We start from the raw sequence: 26,849 nt of genomic DNA on the forward strand, positions 1-26,849 counted from the left end.
TGTTCGGTCTCGTACTAACGCTCATTCTTGGTAGTGTTCGGTTTCGTACTAACGTTCGGTCAAGTACTGGTATACAAATTTTGTAATGGTGTTCGGTTTTGTCATAAATAGTGAGTTTCCGTTCAATTTTCTTCTTTGAATGATTATTTGGACTATAAATGCTAATTTCACTATTTGACTCTGATTGTTTGAGATAATTGTATTGATCTATTGTGTATGAGAAATTTTATTGATATTCCAATAAGGCATATGTTTCAAGTAATGTGGAAGAGAATTCCAAGGAGGAATGTCTCAGTGAAAAGTGTATTGAAGTGGTAAAGTATAAATATGGACAGTGAAATTCACGGAGTTCATCATGATATTCAGATGATTACCAATTCTCAAGTAGAGATGGGTAATGCATTGTGTGAGAATGACAGGATGTCCTAGCCCATAGGTTCTTGGGTGAGTTATAACGGACTAACATCGGGTGACAGCTGATGATTTTCCAATTACTACACCACCCGAGTGCATGAACGGCCTCAAGCTACATATTCATATAATCCGAATGGTCAAGTCAGGTGTTCGGTTTATGCATGAAGTATAGTGTTCAGTTGTATATTCTTATCTGTATTTGTTTTTGGTATGTTGTAGTGTTCGGTTCTGCATTGGTTGTACTTGTACGAAATGTATGTATGTTTGCACAATTAAATTACATTAGCTTATCCTTATTTCCTATTTTGTCCATGTCTCCGTTCGGCTTTTTCTATTGCGATGATCACCCTTTTGGGTGTGAGCAGAGGAGGAGGAGTGTACGTTGGAGCAGGAGCTGGACGACGAGAATCCTGCTGTTTAGATTATGACCGTTCGGTCATATTACTGTTTATAGTTTTTGGTTGAACCGTTCGGTTGCATCTTAATCGTACATTACCCAATCGGTTAGGTGTATAATTTTGGAATGGTGTAGAATTTATGTAAAACTTTAAATTTTATGGTTATTTTAGGATAACTATAATCTTAGTATAATATCTGTAACTGTCCTACAATGTTATTATATGATAATTCCTTTATATGATTTTATGCTATATATTTTTGGGATGTTACAGGTCCTTCATCCTTTGAAATTGTATGGAAATAAATATTAGATTAGTTGTATTGAAAATTGATGTAATATATACTTTATATATTAATTTTCCTTTGATGTTATGTGTATATCAAAATCCAAGAAGATGATAAGGATCAAATCCCATCCAAGAAGATGATAAGGATCAAATCCCGTCCAAGAAGGTTTAGGTGAACCCATGACAAGAGGATGACTTAAAAAGGTCTAAGAGATATTACAACACAAGGTGACTTATCTTTTGGAAACCTTTGAAGATCACACACTTAAAAACATTAAGCTTATTATATGTAGTACATGATTGGAGTATTAAAATAAAAAATATTAACATTATGGTTATAGTGAAAATTTGAATATAGGATCATTTAAAATGTGTCAACATGATTACTAGGACAAATTATCTTTTCTTGAAATTTAGGAATTGTAATTTTCTTTTATTTACTTGCAAAGGAGACAAAACTTACAACTTAATTTGTATTTATAAACCTTTTGAATTGATCAAAACAATTTTTCCAAGATAACTGTGAGGTTATTTTTGCTAGGATTTTTCCTACATCTTGTGATCTTATAGTGTGGTGGTCATCTTTCGGTTATCAAACATTGGTATTGGCTTTGTCATGATAGTCCTTGACTTGATATTTGAATGAACTTTGTATTGGATTTGTCATGGACTCAAGGAGGGAAAGATTCCATTTATGTGGTTGTTGATAGATTTTTCCAAAATGGTTGACTTTATTTCTTTACAAAAGATTGATGATGTTTTTCATATGGTTGACTTGTTTTTCATGGAAGTAGTGAGACTTCATGGACTGTCAAGAAGTATTGTTAGTGATAGGGATACAAAATTCCTATGTCACTTTTGGAGGACATTATAGGGTAAACTAGGTACCAAACTTATGTTTTCTACTACTTGTCATTCCCAGTAGATTGATAAACAAAGGTAGTGAATACAACTTTGGATACCTTAGAACTATTTTAAAGAAAAACTTGAAATATTAGAAAAAAATGCTTACCTTGTGTTGAATTTGCTTACAATAGGGTTGTCCATATCTCAATTTGAATTTGTTTATGTCCTAAACCCTTTAACTCCATTAGATTTGTTGCCTATGCCTAACATTTATGTTTTAAAGCATAAAGATGCACATGTTGAGGTTGACTTTGTGAGAAAACTACATGAATAGGTCAAAACACAAATTGAAAGGGAAATTGAAGGTTATTCTAAACAAGCTAACAAATGAAAACAAAAAGTACTACTTGAACCTAATTTGGTTTGTGTACATTTGAAGAAAGAAATGTTTCCTTAACAAAGAAAATATAAGCTCCAACCTAAAGGAGATGGACCTTTCCAAGAGTTAGAAAAAATCATGGACAATGCCTATAAGATTGATCTATCAAGTAAGTATAATGTAAGTAATACTTTTAACTTATGATGCACAATATTTCAATTTGGGTTTTAACCTATGATGCACAATATTTCAATTTGGGTTATGTATCTGTATCCGACACATATCCGTGTCGGATACTTTAGCGATACTTATTAATGAAGTATCTAAGCTATAAAACAATAATACTTTTACGATGAAAATAATTTATTTTTTATTTTTATAATGTTTAATACATATTATTTTAATTTAGATTTATACCATAACAATCATATATTTATAATTTTTTTAAGAACTTTTGTACGTTTTTCATTATATATACCACGTATCATATTTTATTTTTTTCAAATTAAACATATTAACATATCAAATATGTGCTATATCCGTGCATCATAGCTTTTAACATATTTGATTTATTTCCTTTTAGTATAAATGATGAAACTTTGAAAATGAATTCAAATCTTTGTCAAAAGAGAGAGAGAATGATATGTACATCAAAGCCCAAAAACATGATAAAGATCATAAAGATAAAGATCAGAACCTAATTCAAGATTTAGGTAAACACAGAGATAATATAACACAAAATGACTCTTCTTTAAGAGGTCCAGTTGAAAATCTCACATCTTGAAGAGATCAAGCTAATTACATGTATTACATGGTTGAAATATTAAAATAAAAAATATTAACATTATGGTTATAGTCTCGATTTGAGTCTAAAATCATTTAGAATGTGTCGACATGACTATTAAGACAAATTATATTTTCTTTTCATTTAAGAATTATAATTTTCTTTTATTTATATGCAAAATGAGGCAGCATCTACAATTTAATTTGTATATATAAGTCTTTTGAAATTTAAATTAGATGAAAACACTCTTGTCAAAATAGTTATAGGTTGTCTTTGTTAGGATTTTTGCTGCATCCTGTGATCTTATACCTTCCATTATACAATTTTTTTCTATTTTAATTTTAGTTTTCAATTTTATATTCTTAATTTATTCCAATTCTTAAATATTTACGTCTATTCTATTTGGTATCATATCACATACAATGTGAGAAATAGATATTACTTTGTACTTTCCACGTAAGTTAATGAAACAAATGTAGGATATTATTAAATTATGACACATTAACATCTTTTCTCCTCACTTTTTGTTTTAGTATTCATTTTCTCTTAATTCTTCCCTTATTTCTTCACTCATTTCTTCTTTATGGTGTCTACTAAATGTTTTCATTCATCATCATGATACTACCATTTGTTCTCATTTACCATCATGATATAGTAGGAAGACATCCTTCTCCCTTTGTTTTCCCTTCTTTTTTATTAATCTCTTCCTTTATCTATCACTCCACTCTTTCTTTAGTTTCTCTTGATACCTTTATGATAAAACACTTGAGTGTTCAGTCATTTTCCTTTGCCCACACCATCACCCTTTACACTTCTCACAATTGTCATAACAAGTTAAATTTTTTAATTTATTTGATTTTTAAATTTTAGAATATAGGAATATATGTGTTATTTAAAATATAAAATTATGATATATATATATATATATATATATATATATATATATATATATATATATATATATCCCTAAGTTAGAATTTAGTTAAAATATAAGAATTCAGTTACATTGTGTAGTTGTGAATTTTTATTGTAATTTTGCAAGGTTGAAACAAAATAAACAAATCAAGTTTGACGAAACACATTCTACATTAATCAAGTCTATAATCAATGTAAAAAGTATTATATCATTCAATATAGAAAAATATCATATTAGATACATTGCATTTTCAACTTATATAAAAGATATCATTTACGTTCATTTTATACAAATAATGTAGAAACATTCTTATTTTTATTTTTTTAAATGACATTTCATTGATTGATGAATCAATTGATATGGTTTTTTTATTTTTACATCAGTTAATAATTGTGTTGAAAACTCTGGTTGGTGACATCTAGATGATTTTACAATTGATATATAACATTCAAAATAATTAAAATAAAATATTTAAAATAGTCAATTTAGAAATCTTCTATTCTAACTAAAAAGAATGAGGAAGTAAAATTTGTTCATGAGTGTATAAAACACTCGATATGTCTTTCCTTCTCTATTCATCAACTCTTTCTCAAAAAATTGGTTGTCCTTTTTTAGATAAGACTCTTGTGTAGTTGAATGATATTTTTTTCCCTCTAAAATATCATAATCAACATGCAAGTTATATGCAATTCCAATTTAATTATCTCATCTAGGCTCAACATATTGTCAGGGCATCTAAACTGAAAAAACACTCTGAATTATTACTTTTCAGTTTTACTCTGAGGTGTACCTGATACAATTCATTCATGCAAGTTACAATGAAAAATAAGAGCAGAGCATTATAGACAAAAGAACAAATATTCACAATGTGCACTGAAGATATCAACAACAAGTTTTGACAATTTTCCGAACCCTTTAATCATAAACATTCACTGATAAAGCAAACACCTCTGCTACACATGCCATTTGCAATAAACCATTTTCCATCTCAAAACAATATCTTTTAATATCATCTTATTCAAAGTACACTCATCTACTTTCACAAGCCAGGTAACACCAGATCATTTACATCTGAAGATGTTTCTAGCATGATGAAGCAAGTACCTCTAGCAAGGAAGCAGCAAATTGCATTTGGGTCTCTTCATTGATTGTAGAGAAGAGTGGCACGTGCACAAAAAGGGATTTGATCCCGTTCTGCTCCGCAAAGCGAAGGGAATGATAGTAAACATAGTTGCACACAAACCTGCCCGCATCATCGGATGTCATTACATTATAACCTTTACTTGTCAGGATTTTGGTTAACTCCTCCACGGGAAGGGTAGTCTGCATAACAGTTAGGACATGAAATATCAGATAATTATTATGCTCACTCATCATGTTTTTGTATGCAAGTCAATAACTTTGTACTTCATCATGTTTTTTTGTATAGAAGTCAATAACTTTGTACTTTGAATCTATGTCTCCATCAAGAGGCAGACTGCTAAACCAAAAACTTTTTTCAGTAACTCCTTACTTTTAAGCTTTGATAAATGAAGAACATAAAGGGTCTAGAGCTATATCCCCAAATTACAGTAGAAAAGCATGCTAAATGATATCAGATATGGTGTATGTAAGCTACAGCTTTAGGGCCATCAAAATAATTCAACAAAAAACAGCACCTTAAAATATTTGTATGGTATAAAATGAACCTTAACATTACTGTATTAGGACCCAATATATTGATACTAAACAATGAGTAAGAGAAATAAGCGATCCAATTTACCTTCCGTATTCGTGTAATTGGACCATCTGAAGAAACAACAGGTTCTTTCTGCAACATAGAATTGTGGAAATTTCACTAAAGGAGGACATAGTTCTTAAAATCAGGTTTGATGAAAGCTACTTTATAACAAATTTATTAAAGTGAATTCAATCTAACCAGGGGCTTCCATTGTGTTTCATCAGGGCAGCGGAACGTAGCCTCATTGACAGCTTGACGCTCTATAGCAAACCTTGTTGCACCACTATTAACCCCAAAATGCAGCTAAATGAAAAAATTAGAAACAGCCAAAGCATAAGATTATGAATGCTGAAATGAAAGAAAATTTAATCAATGACTACAGGTTTAGGATATATGAATGATTTCAACTCGTCAATTGAATAAAAAAGCCTCAGAGTTTATCTTAAGACCATCCACTCCTTCTAGTTCGGCCTTAGTATTACAGTTAAGGTACTGAGAAAGAAGTCCAATAGAGGTTTCAGTTTCAGTTCAGTTCTAATCCAATTTTTCAAAATATCTCAGTTGATAGTCGAGTGATTATCTCTCCTAAACCTTAATTGTCTGAATCTTACGACTCTAAAGTATCTTGTTCACTTTAGATGATAAAATAATTTCAAAAGTTGAAGATAAAAGTCAAGACTGGTAACAATTGTACACATGTAACAGGTCATGAATGCAATGAAATACCAGCCATTAACTTTCTTTTGCATAGATATCAACAACAAAGACTACTTATTTTAACTTTGCTCGCTTTAATGAAGCCAAATCCTAATTGTTGAATCTATCTGAATATAGATCCAGCTGCTTTAAATATTAAGATACCAATAATTGTATAATAGCTTTAAAAGCGAAACTTTGATAGAGCGGAAGGGACAGACTACCCTTGCCATGGTTTACATTCTGCATTGCTTATTGAGATATTAGAAAAAGAAATACATTTGTTCACAGTCACTGCAAACTGCAACAGGTTTAGGCAGGTGAAGAAGAGAAAGCTCTTCACAACCACTTGTGGGATAAGAAAATTGAGTTTCTCCGTTATCAATAATCAACTTAATCATATTACCCTTTGGAAAAGTTAAATGAAAAAAGACTAACTAACTTCAATGTTATTATTTTTTTATTTTTCTGCTATAAATGTTTATGGTAAATTTTACTTAAATGGATCCTTAATTGCCACCGTTTTAATGATATTGTCTCACTTTTGGTTTTTTAAACAATTCACCTGTAAATTCATGGAGAGGTAACAATCTTGATCTGATATAATAACCAGTAACTTCATAAAAAATCAACTAGAGAACATAAACTGAGAACCGACAAAACAAGTAGATGGGTAACTCACCCAGATAATTCTGTTGGAACTTGGAGATTCAGACTCCTTGGAAGTAATGGCAGACTGCAATGTATTATTGAGGCGATCGAGTACTCTTTCACCCGCAGTCTCAAGAATGTTGCAGCTCCCAATAACTAACCCTTTTGGCAAACCCTTCTTCTTTAAATACTCCATCAAATTATTCACAATTGTCTCCGTTGGATTCTCTGAAACCCCATGGAATTTCTTGAAACCTGTTACATGAACTGTTGTTACAGCTGCTGGAGAACCTTCAGACCCCATCTGCTGATGATGGTCTGTTAATATTCAAAGCTTCAAGGACAAACTATTTCCTCAATACCTGCATTAAACGGTGAGAAAGATTGAGTGAAAAAGGAACAAAAACTGAATTCGTTTCCTATCAGGTGGATCACATACTAAACATAATTCATCTCACAATCCTAAACCACAGAAGCCCCTATCAAACTTTATTTCAACCCAGAATTATTTCGATGAATTGCAAATAATAATAATAATAATAATAATAATAATAAAATTTCAGGGCTTTTTGGAAGGAAAACAAATTGGAGAAGGTGAAAAGAGCACCCCAGGTAACCAAACCCAAAAAAGTCGCTAATTTGGCAAGGGCAGTTATCCTAATTTGAGGAGGCAAGGTGGCAGCAAGAAAGGGTCTTGAAATAATCTTGCAGGCAAATCAAAGATTTCAAGATTGACAGAAGAAGGATAATTGAATTTCAACAGAAGGACAAGGACAAAGACAAGGAGACACACATCTATGGGTTTTTTTTTCAAGATTTTTCAGAGAAACTATTGTCTTGAGGACTGAGCACATGGCTATGTTATGGCCGAATTACAGAACACCCCTCAAAAAGGAACCTTAGACCAAAACACTGTACATGAAAACCAACCTGATTACTGATGATCGCAAAGCCAAATAATGAATCAGAAAAGAAGATAATTAAGATTAATCGTGCGAGAGAAAGAGAGAGTTTTCCCTTACCAGGAATGAAAAATAACAATATTGAACGTTCAATAAAAGAGATGACACATCCACGAGTCTTATCTACTCAAAGTTCTGATTAACTGGTGAAGATTCCGATTAGATTTATTTAGAGAAAAAGAGAGAGAAGGAAGAGAATATGTATATAATAATAAAACCTACGTGGGAGTCACTTTCAAACAACAAAGCATTAACGTCGTACTGTAATGTAATGGATTGTTATCATGTTCATATCATGCCACCTCCTACTGCTCTATTATTACTATAATTATTGTTATTATTATAAGTCTTTCATCATTATTATCTTCATTAATAAATCAACTTATTTTTACCTAATCAACGTGATCTTATTCATTTTTAATTCTGTTTAGAGGCGTTAACATAAGATTGAATGTTACTTCAGAAAGTTTTTATGCTTTAATTTGTGTAAAGTTACACTGAAATTAGAAATAATGTTATTACAGTAAACGACACTAATTCTCTAGTTTGACAAATTAGTTTAGACTTATTGATATGCTAGTTACGTTTGATTGACAAATTAAATAATTAACTCATAATGAAAGACTAAAATACTTTTTTGACTGTCCTAGAATTTCATCATTCTTTGGTAAAAATTTACTTTTGACAAAAATTTTAGTGCACTTTTCTTTTATTAATACATGATTTGACAATTGCTGGAAAAACTTATTAGTTACCCAATCATAAAAAATAAAAAAAGTGATTAAATTTGATGGTGGCATTATTTTTGTACTCAAACACATCAATGACCATTCCGCCGTCCATTCTTGAATTTTTTTGCTTTGATTTTCATTAAAGTATTGAAAAAAATGATAGTTTGAAAAAGAAAGTAAGGATTCTTTAATTCCTTTTTTTTTTCTAGCATTTCAAAACTTCACGGCATGCCCATCATTACTCATTACATAATTAAGCATAAGAATATTAAAAAGCCTTCACTTTAATTTTTTTTAAACCAACAACAAACTCTTCTGTGTCCTTTTCCTTTGAAATAAACCAATAAAAGGTATCTCCATCTTATTAATTAATTAAGTGAAAAAGTAAGATAATCAATCCAACCATCTCAAGGATAAATTTTTAAAATATATATAAGTTTTTAACAAATTTAAATTACACTTTCTAAAAATATTATAAAATATATTATACACAACTTTAATGTTATTTGGAAATAAGTAGGTTAATTTCAATTTTTTTTATCTAGTTATAAACTGGTTTGTCATACTTTAACGACATGTTATTCTTTAGTTTAATATATTCTTAATTAGACAAATATTTTATAAGGTAAATGAATCACTAGATATACTTAAACTTAGGTAAGGATCCACAAACTCATAATTATTCTATAAATAGTATATTTATCAAGGTAAACAGAACACGTTTCTTTTTACAACATTAATTGTTATATGAAGAACCCCTACTAACTAAGGCATCAAAATGTCTTTTGCATGCACACCATCCATCCATGGAGGATGAGTATTGAGAGGAGGACAGAAGGAAAACCAATTGACTAAAGGAAGATTGAAGAAGTTTGTGGAGCTAGACACTTGGCTCTGTAAGTACAATTAGTGTCCACTGTGGGACCGAGAGGTATTATGTGAAGAAATCGAGGCATTACTCCTTGATCTAGAAGAAAGATTGGAGAGGCATCGCCAGACCGACTCATCGCTGCAATTGTAGTCCACTACCACTTTTTGGAATCATTCAAATCATGTGGGTCATATGACCATGGCAATTCTCATAGCCGGCCACGAGCACAAAAGTGCCCACCATCGCTTAGGTTACGGATATCGCCTCTAGTTGCATATAAGCACGACCCCTCAAGAAGACCTTATCACTCTTCATGGCAAACCCAACCTGATTAGGCCATGCCTTAGAGCCATCGAGAGTGCCATCTATGGTAGTAAATGCAACCAGAACCACATTTCTGCAAATGTGACCAGAACCACATTATGAGCCATTGCATAACCCTTTGAGAACACTCTAGTAACCATCGCGATAAACCACTTACAAACACAAGCAACCCAATAGGCTGAAGAGTTGAAGGAAGGGTTATATTGAAAGCTTGTTGAGATGATATTTTCTCGTAATCTACATCACAAGCCCCCCTTTCCCCCTTGTGTCAACCAACCACCATAAATGAAACAGTGGACTGACCCAACAAGTCCCACCGTGAGATGTTAACCAAATATGAAACCCAGATCAAACCAAAACGCCCATCTCTAGTGAACGAAGAAGCAACATGACAAAGCAAGCCACTAGACATACCGCAACGAGGAAGAAGCTCTATCATCGCACTTGGGCTGCTATCACAAATCAGATCGACGAACCAACGAGAGAGACCATCGTGTACATTGCCAGACTCGCCTCCCCAATTAAGATAAATGAGAAGAGCCAACAAACCAATGGAGTGAATGGTACCATGTTTCATAAGTCAATTGACAATCAACTACAACTATTTTACTGAATTTAGTAAAGTTTTTCACATATCTTCCAATCATGAGAACAATTGGAGGGCTAGTGTATTGTACACGATATGATACTAGCCGACCACAAATCAACTAAGTCTTACCTGGTCATAAGCTGACCTGTTTCTATCTATCCGCAAGCCGATCTTTTTCTACCCAGCCATAAACTAGTGTGTCATACTCTAATGGCGTGTTATTATTTAATTTAGCATATTTGAATCAAACAACTTACTCATGAGGTAAATGAGTCACTAGATCCACCCATGCCAACATAGGTGAGATCCACAAATCCATGATTATTATATAAATAGTACACCCATCGAGATAAATACGACACATTCATTTTTACAATATCAATTATTATCTAATGCACCCTACTAACTTAGAAGTCGAAGTATCTTTTACAAATACACCATCTATCCATAAAGGATGAATATCGAGAAGAGGACGAAAGAAAAATTAATTGACGAAGAGAAGAGTGAAGAAGTCAATAAAACTTATTTTCACATAATATACTTTGTTCGGTAAATACATAAAGTAACTAATTTTTAAATAATAATAATTCTAAAATACAAGTTTAATTTTTAAACAAAAAAAGAGGAATAAACAACATTTTGAAAAGGTTTTCAAATAAGAAAAACAGAAATATGAGGATTCTATTTTCATCGTTATATACCAGACTCTTTTCAAAATCTACATTATATTTTATAGCACTTTTTTTTTTCTAAGTTAGTCGTTGTGCTAATTATTATTATTGTTCTAATCGGATTTTGGCGAGGGTTTTCGAAGTGAATTAACCCTAAAGATTGGAGTGTTGTCTAACTCAACGGGAAGGGACCAGATTCCAAAAGAGATTAGAGGGAAAATTAATCTACAAAAAGACTCATTGATAGCTAAGTCAATAAGTAAAAAAGTATAGACTGTGAATGTTTAAAATATTTAGTGATAATTAAAAGTTGTTCCTATAAAATATGCATATATATAAAAAAATTAATAGACTCATCAACTATATTGATATTTAATATATAATAATAAGATTGTGAAATAATAACAATATAAATAAAATAAAAAAACGTATTATATTAATCGGGTTGGCCGATGTCATCGAAACTTCATGTTTTCTATATACTAAAAATGACTTTGAACACTGATTTGGTTTGAGTAGGTACAATTATTATTATTAAAAAAATTGTTGAACTGTATCATGTATTATGTCTACAAATAATCAATGAAAATATTGAATTATTATGAGTTTATATGAAGTACTTGTTTGAATTTTGGGCCAGAGGATTAGGCCAGCCCAAACTGCCCAATCTGATTCGACTATCACCGAAAGTTGCCAGCAAAATACATTTTCTTCTGATTATTTATCATATCGTTCAGTGACAGACAGATATCACTCCAATTACGCATAATTGAGCAATATTCAATTTTTTTATTCAAGTAATTCTCTTTTTTAATAATATAATTCTAAAATATCCCACTTCTTTTATTTATATCGTTATTATTGGATAGTTTGTTAAATTTTAAATATTAAAAAATATATAATTTGTCTGTTAAAATAAACTAAAAGATAATTGATTTTAAAATAGATAGGTCAGACAAACACATAAAAAAAATAATACTTATTTTAATAAAAAATAATTGTTACCAAATACACTCCAAAAACTGACAAACACTACAAAAAAGTAGGGCATTACCGAAGGCCAGAAGCCCTCGGAAAATGCCAAAAGCCGTCGATAATGGACGTTTACCGAAGGCCTATCGACGGCCAAAAATCCTTCGGTAAATCCCTTGTCGCTAACCATTACCGAGGGCTTCTGCCCTTCGGTAATTACCGAGGGTCAGAAGCCTTCGGTAATTACCGAAGGGCGAAAGCCCTCGGTAATTACCGAAGGGCGAAAGCCTTCGGTAATTACCGAAGGGCGAAAGCCTTCGGTAATTTCCGAAGGGCAAAAGCCCTCGGTAATGAGCATTCGAGGGTATTTACCGAAGGGCAGAAGCCTTCGGTAATGGCCAGACGAGGGCATTTACCGAAGGGCAAAAGCCTTCGGTAAAATGCAGAGCAGGTTTTAGAGAAATGGTTTTCCCTCTGCAACCCAGACCTGTATAACAAATTTAATTTACAAACAGACCTGCATAACAATTTTCAAACACATACAAACATGCATAATGTGCATCTCAAAGATCCAATCAATGATCAATATCCAAGGCACATCAAATAATCCACAGGACATCCATTAATGTATAAATAATGTATTTATAGTTCAAACATAAAACAATGTAACACAAGGATGTTGTAACATCCAAAGTCTGTAAGTACATCTAACATTGAAATGATATCAACTCAAAATGTTCTAATATCCAAATGTTTGTCTAACAAGTAATAAGAAAATGAAACCTAATAATGTACATAACTATCATCAGAATGATTTTCATCATCCTGCTCCTCTATTGATGGCTGGACTGGTGTGGGTTGGACTGATGAGGGTTGGACTGAAGTGGGCTGCTGAGTGGCAGCAGGTGATGAGGACGGTCGTGATTGGGTGGGAGGGATATTTTGTACGTCCTGTGAGGTTTGAGGCAAGACAGTCATGACCAGGGCCTTAAAATTTGAAAACTCTGCTCTGAGATCAGTGAGCTCCTGGTCACGTTGATGGAGTTCCTGCCTGAGTTGAAGAACCTCGTCAGGAGTACTGGTGGAAGAAGAAGGCTGGTGCTTCAGAGTACCTCCTCTGGATGCTGTATAGTTTGCAGCAAGCTGTCCCGCACCATACACTCGTCCCTTTTTCTTCCCACCAACGGTGTCGATCCAGCACTGCGTCCTACGGATGTCATCATCTGCATTACTGGCATCATCCGGTGTAGGAGCTGACTCATGTTCAGATCTAACCTGTGAAAGTCTCGTAGAAAAGTCTTCCTGTTGAAACATTAAAAGCAATGTCAGAGAACGACAGTATAACAGAAATAAAAAATTAGTAATAGTGTTATTTGCTTACATGAGTCTTCCGAGATCTTTCATCAACAAATTCATTAGTTCCCTTCCGAACATGAGTCTGTGCAAAGACCTCATCAACATGGACCGCCCGTCCTAGAGCCTGTGCCTGTAACATAATTAAGAATTACAAGCGTACATATGAAATACAATATACATAACTTGTGTATGAAAGAAAAAGTTATGTAATGAGATTATACCATACGAATGGCATGCTCATGAATGGTGATCGACCCACCAGTATGCAGGGTGCCACCCCTTTCAGACGCTCTGTTCCGCTGGGCTTTGGCACACTTATTGCGGAACTCTACTGTATTCCAATGGGCCAGTAAAGAGTTCCAAATGTGCTCACCCAGCCAGTTAGGGCGCTGTGCTGCATTCCGGGCATCCCTAAACATCTCTGACAGCCGATGAGATGCTTTCATGTGGAAATTTCTGTGTATCTGAGTTTCATGTTCAGGTTTCCACTGCACCTTCATCTGTAACATTAAAGAGAACAAACATTGATTACAGAACATACTAAAATATTCCCAACATTAGTGTAATAGATTGCTCACCTGAAAGCGCTGCCAGAATGGCTTCCTGTCGTCCTTAGGTATTGCTCCCCAAGTAGGCCATGGAGTTAAAAACTGTTGCTTTATTGAACGTGTGATGGCCTGGGAAGCAACCCTAGATGGAATAAACCTGCATAACAAAACTCATTTCAATTACAATATGGTTTAAACATCAAATGATATCAACAGATTATAAACTTACCCTTTACCATAGGGCTCAATCCATGGTCGATCATGGAGGGGCGGGTCAAGATCTTCAGCATCACCACTTGAATCTGGATCACCAAGTGGTGTGACGGTCTCAGAAGGAGGTACAGAAGATGAGGAAGGTATAGAAGTAGGGTCAGAGAGAGGAGTGGGGGTAATAACAATAGGGGGAGGAGTGGGGGTGGCAATAATAGGAGGAGGAAGAGGGTCTGTGGCAGGGGTTGTAGAAGGGTGTGCTGCAGGAGGAGGAGAAGGGTCTACTGCAGTGGTAGTAGAAGGGTGTACTGCAGGAGGAGGAGGAGTGGGGTCTACTGCTGCTGTAGGAGTCTGTATAATAGGGGTAGGAGGAGGCCCCACAGATGATGAACTACCGGGAGCAGGGGTAGGTAGTCTAGCAGGCACCCTAAGTACATACTTTGGTGTCTGCCGTTGCCTCTTTGTAGGCCTTGCTACCCCTTTTCCTTTATCAGGACGCTCTGAACCTTGTCCTGTCATTACTGCATTGAAATGGTTACAAACAAAGCGAATAAATATAAATAAATAAAGAAGGATGAATTGTTTTCAAAGTCAATGTACAAGTAATTGCATACAACTTAAAGATGGTATTTTAGATAATGGTAATGAAATGATAGTCCAATTTGCTACAATAGATGTTCAACATTCAATCATCGTCATCATGATCATCATCTTCATCTTCATCTTCATCATCGTCTTCTTCTTCTTGTTCTTCTTCTTCATCGTCATCATCATCATCATCATCTTCTTCTTCTTCTTCTTCATTTGCTTCTTCTTCTTCTTCTTCTTCTTCTTCTTCTTCTTCCTCTTGTTCTTCATCACCTTGTACTGTTGCTTCTAATTCATCTCCATCACCATCAGGGTCGACCAATGCGGTTATACGTTCAACTTCGATAATTTCTTGTGGTTGTGACATTTGGTCAAGTTGGTAGGCTACATCTTCCTCAACTTCATTTGAGTCTATGCGACCTCTAGGCTTCGTTTGTATTGCTACGGCCCAACCACGCTTGTCAATATTGCGAAATGGTGGATATGACGCATAATAAACCTGTCTCACATTAGATGGTAGAATGAAAGGATCAAAAGGCCCATATCTTAATCTCTGGTTCAGTTCGACAATATTAAAGCGTGGATCGACTCTAGTACCAGCTCTAGAAGGATCAAACCATTCACAATAGAAGAGTACCACTCTGTTTGGAGAAGTAGTGCTGTTGTACTCTAACTCATATATTTTATGAATGATGCCGTAGAAATCATCATAAGACCCCTCTGTTAGGCCCTTGACATACACGCCACAATTTGATGTTTTCTTTCCTTTAGACCATTCATGTGTATGGAATTTGTAACCATTGATGAAGTAAGTGTGCCATTCTTTGACACATCTCATTGGCCAATTGGAGAGATGTCTTAACTCTTGAACCGTGGGAGTTAATGCCTGATTAAAAACCTACAAAGGTAGTAACAAAATTATAAAAGCAATGGTCAAATTTACCTTGCTCTAAACGTAGGAAAAACTACGGACCTGATTTCTAAACCAATGCGGAAACTCTGAGTGTATTCTAGCAGAAGTGTTTCCTTCTGCGACTTGCTCAGCCACAACAAATGAGCTGGTACAAATGAAATTCATTAGTGTATAACAATTAAACCGTTTGATAGATTAGAGATGGATGATGACATACTCAAGGTACGGCTTTACTTCACTGCAATTGATCAAGACATGGACATGAGCAGAGTTGAATTCAGCATCAGTTAACCAGTGAGTGAATTCTTTCCCTGCGTGACGGCCTGTTTGTCGAAAAACTGATAATGCACCTTCACGTCGTTCAACTTGCCATTGCATTTCATTTCTGACATGAGTGGGGGACAACATGAAGTTCTTGAAATAATGTGAACAAAAATAAGTTGTCTCTCTGTGCAAGTAAGCTGCACAAATTGAGCCTTCCACTCTAGCTTTATTTTTAACTGAGCGTTTGGATTCTCCCATAAACCTTTCAAAGGGATACATCCACCTGTACTGCACGGGTCCCCCAAGCCAAGCTTCATATGCAAGATGTATTGGAATGTGCTCCATTGAATCAAAGAATGCAGGAGGGAATATTCTTTCCAATTTGCAGAGAATAATCGGGATATTTTCATCCATCTTTTTAAGGGAATCTTCCTTTAGTGTCGTGCAACACAAATCTTTAAAGAAGTTACTGATTTCTATCAGTGGATGTAACACGTGTGTTGGCAAACAACTGAACGCAAGAGGGATGAAAGTCTCCATGAATACATGACAATCATGACTCTTCAACCCTTGAATAGTACCGTTCTGAACATTGGCACATCTGGACAAGTTAGAAGCATATCCATCTGGCATTCTAAGCTCCTTGATCCATGCACACACTATTCTTGTCTCGTCTTTTGACATGGTGTAATTTGCTTTTGGTTTAAATAATCGGCCGTTACCTTGTGCCTTCAACTCTAAGTCTTTTCGTCCACAATACAAAGGTAAATCTTTTCTTGCTTTCTCATTATCTTTTGTCTTACCTTTAACATCCATGACTGTGTTGAAGACATTGTCAAAGAAATTTTTTTCTGTGTGCATGACATCGATGTTGTGTCTTAGCAAGTTGTCCTTCCAATAGGGAAGTTCCCAGAATATGCTTCTTTTAGTCCAATTATGCCATTCCCCAAACCCTTCTAGCCTATTCTGACCAGATTCAGTCACTTTTGGATAGTCTTTCACTCTTCTCCACACGTGTGATCCAGTCAACTTTGGCGGGGGCATATCCGTTTCAAGTTGTCCTTTTCGAAATGCCTTTTTGTTTCTTCTAAAGGGGTGATCAATGGGCAAGAACCGTCGATGGCAGTCAAACCAACTACTTTTCCGGCCATGACTCAATTGGAATGACTTTGTATGTTCCATGCAATGTGGACAAGCTAATCGACCATGTGTGCTCCAACCAGATAACATGCCGTACGCTGGGAAGTCATTAATAGTCCACATCAAGGCTGCCCTCATAAGGAAATTTTGCCTCCTTGAAACGTCATACGTCCAAACACCATTCCATAACTTCTTCAAATCATCAATCAAAGGCTCCAAGTAAACATCAATCAATGATTTGGGATTAGATGGACCTGGTATTATACACGATAAAAACATGTAAGGCTTTGTCATGCACATCTCAGGTGGTAGATTGTATGGTGTAACTATCACGGGCCAACATGAATACGGTGATGCAGACGCCTGAATGTACGGGGTAAACCCATCAGAGCATAGACCAAGTCTGACGTTACGCGGTTCACTAGCAAAGGATGCATGTTTACGATTGAAGTGCTTCCAAGCTTCACCATCAGAAGGATGACGCAAAAGTCCCGGAGTTTTGTTACCATCATGCCATGTCATGTGTTCTGCTGTTTGCATTGAAGTAAACAATCTTTGTAATCTTGGAATTATAGGTAAGTAGAACATGGACTTTAATGGAATTGGTTTTTTTTGCCTCCGTCCAGCATGCATTGTCTGATATCGAGGTGAGCCACAAAACTTGCATTCCACCAACAATGCATCATTTTTGCCACTGTCATTGTCATAGAATAACATACATCCATTAACACAACAATCAATCTTCTTCACATCCAATCCCAACTTTGAAACACATTGTTTGGCTTGGTAATAATTCTTCGGCATCAAATTGTTTGGTGGTGTCAAATCTAACATCAGTTTTGTATAGAAGTCCACTGCTTGAATGGGAACGTTCCAATTAGATTTGCCAGCCATGAGTCTAATGCACACTGACAATTTTGACTCAGATGAACCTTCAAATACAGGTAGATTTGCCTCTGTCAGTAAATTGTAAAACCTCTGCGTCGTTTCATTGGGAGGCTCTTCATCATGACTATCGTCTGCTTCTGCAGCGTGGTGACGAAGAGCATGGTCGACCATCTCTTGCATGTAGGCAAATTGATCTATCTCACATGTATGTACAACAGTATTCGAACCTGATGCAAGCCGTTTTTCAGCTGCAGTGGAGGTCGAAGGAATTTCTTCACCATGAAATGTCCAGACCGTGTAATTAGGCATGAACCCTTTTTGGTAAAGGTGAACTTTGACGACTTCATCTTTCAGAATGCTTGTACATTCGCACTTGATGCATGGACATCGAATCCCTCCATCAAGGGCATAATATTGATATCGTCGTGCCGTCTCCACGAACTCTTCAACTCCCATGACAAAAGATTCTTTCAAACCTCTCCTTCCACTATAACAACGATCGTACATCCATCCACGATGGTTGGGAAAATGGGCCATGTTCTGTGACAAGCCAAACAAATACAAACTTAGCCAAAACAGCAACACTCCATGTGACATAAGTAATAAACCTATTACTACTGAAGTCGAACATGGAAGGCAATTTCAACACTATGGTCATAGGCATTCAATAAGGGCATGCAAAGACAAGTCCTCAGTATTGAAATGCATTAAACATCCTAAGGGGTTGTGTATTAAAGTTGGAGGAGACAACTTATTACACCTGAAGTACTCTTGTCTAGAGTACTTCCACATATTTTGTACGTTCTAAGTGTTTATATTATTTTTACCCTTCTCATTTCATTGAGAATGTGTGTAGTACCATAGGATTTTAAATGACTACTTAACTTAATCAAGTTGTAGCCTAATAAATGAAAGACAATATACATGAACATACAATATAAACATGAACATAATTTAGGCAATCAAATATCTATAGAAGCATGGATATATAATACATATAAACATAATTGAGGCAATGAAATAGCTATAAAAGTATGTACTGACAATCACATTAGTTAAAATACCCAAAGTATTTATGTTCTAAAAACTCAAACTTTGAGTTTAAGGTAATTCTTTGCTTTTGACATGTTTCCTAGCTTCATTCCACTACTACTTTACACATGGTAGGATGTTGACATTACTTCAAATAAGTGTACATTAGGTGTGGTTGCAAATTCTCACCTTTTAAGCACACTTTTATACCTTCCAACTACTCAAAATTTTAGTTCTACCTAATTCGTTGCTTTTAAATAGTTTCCTAGGTTTATTTCACTACTTTAGACATGTTAGGATGTTCACATTACTTAAATTTAGTCTACATTAGTTGTATTTGCAATTGTTCACCCTTTGAACACACTTTTTAGGTGCTAAATACTAAAACTTTTAGTTTTAGGTTATTATTTGTTTTTCAGTACTTTGCTACCTTGATTTCACTAAGTTATACTTGTTAGGATGTTTACATACCTTAGAATGAGTCTACATTAGGTGAAATGACAATTTCTCACCTTATAAGTACACTTTTATAGGTACTAAAAAATGAAACTTCTAGTGCTAATTTTGGTTTAAAAATGCTGCATAATTGGCTATAGCAGCAGTGACTTCAAGCATCTGCTTCTTTGTGTGCATTGTGAATGTTTGAAAAAGTTTATTTGACCATTTTAAACTTGTGTGCACTGTTCATTTGGTCAAATTTTAGCCTACATGCAAAATCACTTCCAAAACCGTTAATTTTGCTTAAATTTGGAAGTGAATTAGTGATTTTCGAGTGTACTATGATTCCTTGTTGTTTCAATGTTTAAACACCTTTAAATTGATGATATAAAGTTGCTATCATCATCACTTAAGCTTTACAAACACTGCCAATCATTTTTGGGTTTGAAAGCACACTTTTAAAGTCCATTTTCTGGTGCAGCATACATTCTTAGTGCTGTTTGATTTTGTATACTTTGTATTTTCGAATTGTGCCCTCATATCTATCTTTCTTTTATGTTTTAAAACTTGTGTATATAGTTGTTTTACTGTTTTGGTTAATGCTTTAATATTATGACCACTTTTAGTGTATTCTACTAACTAGTTTTAGGTTCTAGGGTGTCATATTTTGAGTTCTAAGTTGTTTTTGTAGTGTGACTTTCTAATTAGCATTGTTTTACCATCCTAAACTTGTTAGGACAGTTTGTTTGAAGTTTCTTAGGCTAGTTTAGTGCAGTCATCAAAATTTGACCATTCTAGTGCATTTCTAGTAGCCCTTTTGAGGTTTTAGTAGTGATTTCAAGATAGTGTGTTCGGAATCAATTCTTGAGTCCATTCTTAGTCATTTCTAGGAGGTAACAACTTGTGTAGAGACTTTTAGGCCTGTTTAACAGATTGCTCATCATCATTCTTACCAAATTTACCATGGTGTAGTGTAATTTTAGGTCACTAAATAGTCAAATCTTCTATTTCTTTGTGTTTTCGAATTGTCCACTCATTTCTATCTTTCTTTTATGTTTTAAAACTTGTGTACATAGTTCTTTTACTGTTTTGGTTACTACTTTAATACAGTTTGCATTATGACCACTTTTAGTGTATTCTACTAACTAGTTATAGGTTCTAGGGTGTCATATTTTGAGTTCTAAGTTATTTTTGTATGTGACTTTGTAATTAGCATTGATTTACCATCTTAAACTTGTTAGGACAGTTTGTGTGAAGTTTCTTAGGCTAGTTTAGTGCAGAATAAACAATTCAAACAAGTTCAGCAAGGTGAAAAGGTACAATGAAATTCTAAAACAGTCAAATGGAAAGGATTTTGAGCAACCAAAGTATGCAGATTGCATTACATTGCTTATTATGGTTGGCTACACCTTAAGCAACCTTCAACAACACTATAAAATGTTGTACAAAGCTTCAGAATCAGAGGACAATAACTGAAACAAATTTAACAATTTGAAACCAGAATACAATTCAATTGTATTCACTTTCTTTGTCTTTTATATCCTTCACAGATCAAACATGATACAAAAAGGCCTCTATAATGTGCAGTCCAGTTTTATAAACATTTTCCAACTAGGGTGGTGTTAGAATTATTGTTAGAATGATTAGTGTGAGTTGTGTGTGTGCTGTCAGTATGGGCTGTGTGTGTGAGTTGTGTTCCAGCCAAACTGAGTTGGAAAGGAAATGGGTAGTTACTTTATTTCCCTTATAAATGTAATGCTAATGTAAGAGGAGAAGCAAGCCTTCTCATTCAATAATATGTCTTCATGATTTCTGTGTTCATTCAATAGGTGGCATCTTAGGAAGTGGAGAAGGAGCACAAATTGTCAATTCATGGTGCAGCTTAATTAGGAACAAAAAACCACTTCAAGATTCCAGGAACAGATTCAAATTGGATGGGCTCTAGTATTCAATTTGTTTCTGTTTAGTTACTCTCATCAATAGGAATACTTTTGTGTACTGTTGTATGTGTCTCTGTTCTTGGGGACTAAAATAATGGCAATTCATGTACTTTTCCATCTTAGATAACATGAATTTGGATAAAATAAATGTATCATCTACTTTCTCCTTTATTGGTATCTCATATCTGATCTAAACAATTTCTCTGTTATCTCTTTTTTATTTTGGTAAATTACCAAGACAAATGAAACAGGCGACATTAGAATGGAAAAGTAGAAACTCTACTCTTCTTTTGTTGATAAAAGTAATTTGTATTACTAAACAAGGCATAATAGGAGGCTTATGTTCCATAATAGAACTCTTTTTTCTTTACTGACTTCTTTAATCTATATAGTTTATAACTATATCATGATTTTATACATAAATTAGGTATGTCTTATGATTTGGATTATGTAAACGTATATGGTCTTACTCAATTCAAAGGGGCTGTCCAGCAAGCAAAATTGTCAAAATTGACAACTCCTATAGTCAATTTTTGGGTTCTAGGTTCTAAGTCTAAATACTCTTACATATTTGACAATCAAATTCAAACAATACAAAACAAAGTTTCACAAAACTCAATGTATACAACATCGTAACCTCCATTCAACATAACTTAACATATCACATATAATCATGCAAGTTCAGTTTAGGTGAGCATACCTTGGCCTTTGTTATCCTTTCCTGATCAAGTCTTCTTTCTACACTCTCTTCCTCCCCTTCTGCCCCCAAATCCTTTAAAAACTGACCTAAGACATCAAATAGAAGTGTACTTAAGGTTATCATACTGCACCAGAATTCAACAAACCAAATTCTTTGAATTTTGACAACTCAATATCCAAAGAAGTTAATCAAACAGTAGCATCAATTAATCTCTGCCAAAGCAATGAAACCAGACAAGTTGTTATCACTTCTCTTCCTCTGGTTGCATAGATTTTTACTTATGAATACATATGTCTAGTTTCACTAAATCCAAATAAGAAAACAAAGTCCTGTAGACTAGTTGCCTTTCAGTGTATATATATATATATAATTCAAGCTTTCAATTCAGAGTATCATATTCAGCCTATAGAGTTATATTAGGTTTTTTTTATTGCCTAATAAAATTTGTCAAGTGATTACAAGTCATTCTATATATTGTATAAATATATAGCTAAACCCAAAACTCATGACATCATTTAGCTGGGCTTTATCTACAAGGCCACTGCACCAACAAAGTCATCCCTCCATAACTTTTCAACCAACCAAAACACCATTCGTTGCTTAACTAATAAAACAAAACCTCTTCCAAAAATGACATACAATTCTTACTATCCTTGTGCATGTTATGTTCTCCACTTGACTGCATAAAATCTGTATAAACATTTTTGTGGACTAATCTTAATTGCTCAACTTCCTGCATTTGGTAATCTTTTATGAAATTACTTTTATGAAGTTTATACTAATTTAATCCATAATGGGATCTCCACCATTCTTCGTATATATGAATAGTCTTATTAAGTAAGGGCTATCAATCTGATGCACTGTATATGGCCTAAATTTTCAGTGAGGAACAATGCACCATCACACTTCAACCTAATATCTCTTCCTAATATCATTGATTGTTCACCTGTTTTAGGTACTATTTTTTTCATTATAAACTGTGCCAACTTTGCTGCTACATGGAATTGGTTTTGGTAGTACCAGAACTTCAATTATTATGTACTTACATTCTAATTTTAGGAATATCATTATAGCAGTTTCTTCTGTCATTACTATCTCCTGACAAGGAACATAACTCATCAACAAACATAACAACCAAATGGATAGCAAATTAAATTTTCATTCCAACCAATTAATTAAGAAATCCCAAAATCAGGTCAATTCTGTTGTGATGCTTAAATGGTGAAGCTTCCTCTCAAAGATCGATGCCAGTTCATCAACTCACAACTCTACACTCATTCTTTCGTTTTTAGGAGAAAATAAATCAGCACTGCAATCTTGGATCAACCTTACATTGACATCACCTACCAAACCAGAACACAACTTCCTTATCCCCTAAGAAAATACCTAGTTAATTAACTCAACTTTCTTAAACATTACAAATTTCTTCTGCATCAAAAAATTTGATTGAAATGAATCTTTGTATAAAACTTATTCTTTTAACATAACTAGATTACATGTGTTAAATTCTATCTCATATATATTACAAGAAAATATACTTAGTTTTGAGTCACAGAGAAAATGAAGTTACCCTTTTGTAATTATCAATGAAAACAAAAAATATTAAGGGAAAAGAACACATTTTGTTGAACTAAAACTAAGTTTTAGTTTCCCTGCTTGTGGAAGAAACTGAAACTAAAACTAAGTCACCTAAATGTGGAAGAAAGTGTTTCTGTTTTAGGAAGTTATATCCACCAACAAACTGTTTCTGATAGCTGAAAAGAGAAAACCAACTTTTCTAAATGTTCAAAGGAATTTCCTTTTTATCATGACCCAAGAATGGTGCACCCACCCACCTCAATTTTCCTACCTCCTACATCTCTAATTCCATGTTGTTAGGAACTTGAAATTGAATTACATACCATGTTGGACAACACAAAGCAAGAAATTATAGAATATAACAACTCATAGACTGATTTTGGAACAATACTGTTCCAGAAGACTGAATCCTCTTTCAGCAAGGATTGAAGGGCTAAAGCACCAAGAGAGATACAGAAAGAAATTCAAAATCAGTGAATACATGGAGCAGTAGAGTAGTTTATCTTGATCCTATTTGAGTTTTGAACTTGTAATCTGTTTTCTTTTGTTTTCTTGTAAAAGGTCATTAAGAAAATTTGATATAATACATCCTTCTCTTCCTAGAGATACTGAATCCTTTGCTCTTAACATATATCTTTGTAGATTACAAGAACATGCAAGTGAGTGGTGGAGTCATAGGCAATATTCTTTTGAGATAGAAGAATATCGGTACATTGTTGTTAAAAACAAATGCAGTGTGGACAAATAAGCAAAGAGATTAGCCGTAACCCTCACGGGTGTTTACCTTCCAATTCCATGTCTTTTTCCCTACACTGCGCACCACTACAGTTGGAATAATTATCCAATGATATTTACTGTTAAACAAAATCTCCAATGCGAATTTCAGGCAATACACACATATTCAGGTTAACTCACACATGCATCACAAACAGGGCAGCCACCAAAAGGTACATAATAATTTCAAGCAATAATTTGAACCAGTAACTCACCTCTACGGTAGCGACAACCCTCCGATACCCTCTGTCGTGCAACCCTTCTCACGCAACGAAAGGTACTTCGTCACACAACCCCTGGATTAGCCTCCCTTGGTACAAGCTCTGCCCACGCCGCGACAACACCTCCTCACGCCGCCAAACCACCGTCGTAAAGAAATAGCAGCTCCACAGGTTGAGAATCAATGCCAATGATGGTTTGGGATGGTGAATGACAAAGGGAGGTAGAGCTTAGGGCACGGTTGAGTGGAAAGCGGGGACGGGAGTGAAAGATTGGGACAAGCTTTTCGGAAAGTATTTGGGAAAATGGAAGAGGGAAATCCCAAATTCAGATTTCATTAAGTGAATGCATATACCGACGGCCAAAAGCCTTCGGTAAATCCTCTGTGTAATACCGAGGGCCAAAAGCCTTCGGTAATGATCAACTTCAATGACCGTCGAAAAATCCTTCGGTATTACCATTTTTACCGAGGGGCAAGCGGCCTTCGGTAATTATCCTTCGGTAATAAATGATTTTCTAGTAGTGAAAATATGATCACTATATGCATCACTCATTCATTTAATTTGTATATTTTGTGGGAAAAGACAAAAAGAATGGCATGGGTGAATGCATTGGATGAGTGAGTCTATGTTGAATTGCGAGCATAATCGCATCCCTGTTCCATTCCCAGATGATATCATGGTATGGTAAACATGATTTTCTTACCGGTGCCTGTTACATAAAAAACACGTTATTTTAGAAACGCAGACAGATGAGTAGACACTTTAGATATCAGTGATCTGGCATTGTTATGGTGATGGTGTCATGCAAGTCTCAGTTAGAACAAATAAAACCGCTTTAACGGTCTGAGAAGTACGTTTCACTCTTCATAGTGGTTTTATTTTGTTTGAGCTAGCAATTTATATAGAAGATGCAAATGAGAACTCGTGCACAAATACTTCCACAGGAGATGACATAGTATCTGATAAATATTTATTATGCTATTTGTTTTCTTATGATGTATTTATTGTGCAGCATGGGAATGACAGACATGATTGTTGTCGCAATACAGAATATAAATATTGCATAATTTTGTTTACATTTGTACTGAATCTTATATTCATGAGGAATTGCGACTCTTCATGCTTAAAAAATATAAATCCCATTTTCAATTTGTCAATTCTGCTGCTTATAATTATGTAAACTTTCATGTCAATTCTGATGCTTACAACAATATAAACTTTTTTCGTGTCAATCTTGATGCTTACATTACAACAATATCAGACAATTAACTTGAACTATTCTACTCAATGCTTTTATCATCTTAAATGTTTTCCTCTGTTGGGAACTAGAAATAATCTTCTAAACTTTGTTCTCTGATAAATTCAAATTAATACCATAACTATTATAGCAAAAAGACTTGATGAAGTGCAATGCAGTATTGCTTAACAAAAAAACATATAATAAGCTATTCTCAAGTAGAAATCAATGTTTCACTTGAACTCGAGCATTTCTTTAAAGCAAACCTTATCTCCTTTAACATCTCATTAATCTGGATGCCCTTTCTGCTAGCAACAACAAATTATCGTATAGTTGTTATTAGTGTCTAATAACTTTTTCTTTCCGTTAATATAACCAAAAGGATAATAATACCATCTCATCTGCGTAGAGTGAGCTACCATAAAATATATAGGACATCATTGCAGAATAATTTTCACTTGAATAAATTATCTCCTTTGAGTGAAATTAAAAAAAAAAGGCTATAAACACCATTTTTGTTTAAGTTAAAAAAACCTAAAATATAGATTTTATTTTAGAAAAAAGTAACTCACTTCATCATTATTTCTTCAACTTATACATGCCTAAAAACACATTTTCATATAGGAGAAAAAATTAGAGACAGTCAAGGTAGAAGAAGATTAATTTTAAGTGGGAGTGAAAATTTCCACATCGACTCTTTTTCTTTATATTCAATGGCAATAGAACTATATAATACTTTTTTAGTAAAGAGTTAAATATGAAATAGAGCAGATTAATAAATGGAGAAATATAATTCTCAAGCCTATGTAT

The 26,849-nt window shown here is 34.2% G+C and overlaps 2 protein-coding genes across 2 annotated transcripts; both read right to left on the bottom strand.

The window, feature by feature from the left end:
* Positions 1 to 4,844: 4,844 nt before the first annotated feature.
* LOC124832101 (uncharacterized) lies at positions 4,845 to 8,270 on the bottom strand. The gene is made up of 5 exons (XM_047306225.2): positions 8,115 to 8,270; positions 7,124 to 7,454; positions 5,944 to 6,048; positions 5,788 to 5,835; positions 4,845 to 5,348 (listed from the first exon to the last, which is right to left on the bottom strand). Exons 2-5 carry the CDS (start codon positions 7,394 to 7,396, stop codon positions 5,109 to 5,111), a joined length of 666 nt encoding a protein of 221 aa, XP_047162181.2. The 5' UTR covers positions 7,397 to 7,454; positions 8,115 to 8,270; the 3' UTR covers positions 4,845 to 5,108.
* Positions 8,271 to 12,811: 4,541 nt separating this feature from the next.
* LOC148194487 (uncharacterized) lies at positions 12,812 to 18,656 on the bottom strand. Its single transcript, XM_088097581.1, has 6 exons — positions 18,347 to 18,656; positions 14,346 to 14,847; positions 14,147 to 14,273; positions 13,790 to 14,068; positions 13,594 to 13,698; positions 12,812 to 13,514 (listed from the first exon to the last, which is right to left on the bottom strand). The coding sequence occupies exons 1-6, from the start codon at positions 18,654 to 18,656 to the stop codon at positions 12,996 to 12,998; spliced, it is 1,842 nt and encodes a 613-aa protein (XP_087953707.1). The 3' UTR covers positions 12,812 to 12,995.
* Between the last annotated feature and the right edge of the window lie 8,193 nt (positions 18,657 to 26,849).

Source organism: Vigna umbellata, chromosome 8 (assembly GCF_029865625.1).
Source record: "Vigna umbellata cultivar VRB3 chromosome 8, Vumbellata_1.0, whole genome shotgun sequence".
NCBI lineage: Eukaryota > Viridiplantae > Streptophyta > Magnoliopsida > Fabales > Fabaceae > Vigna > Vigna umbellata.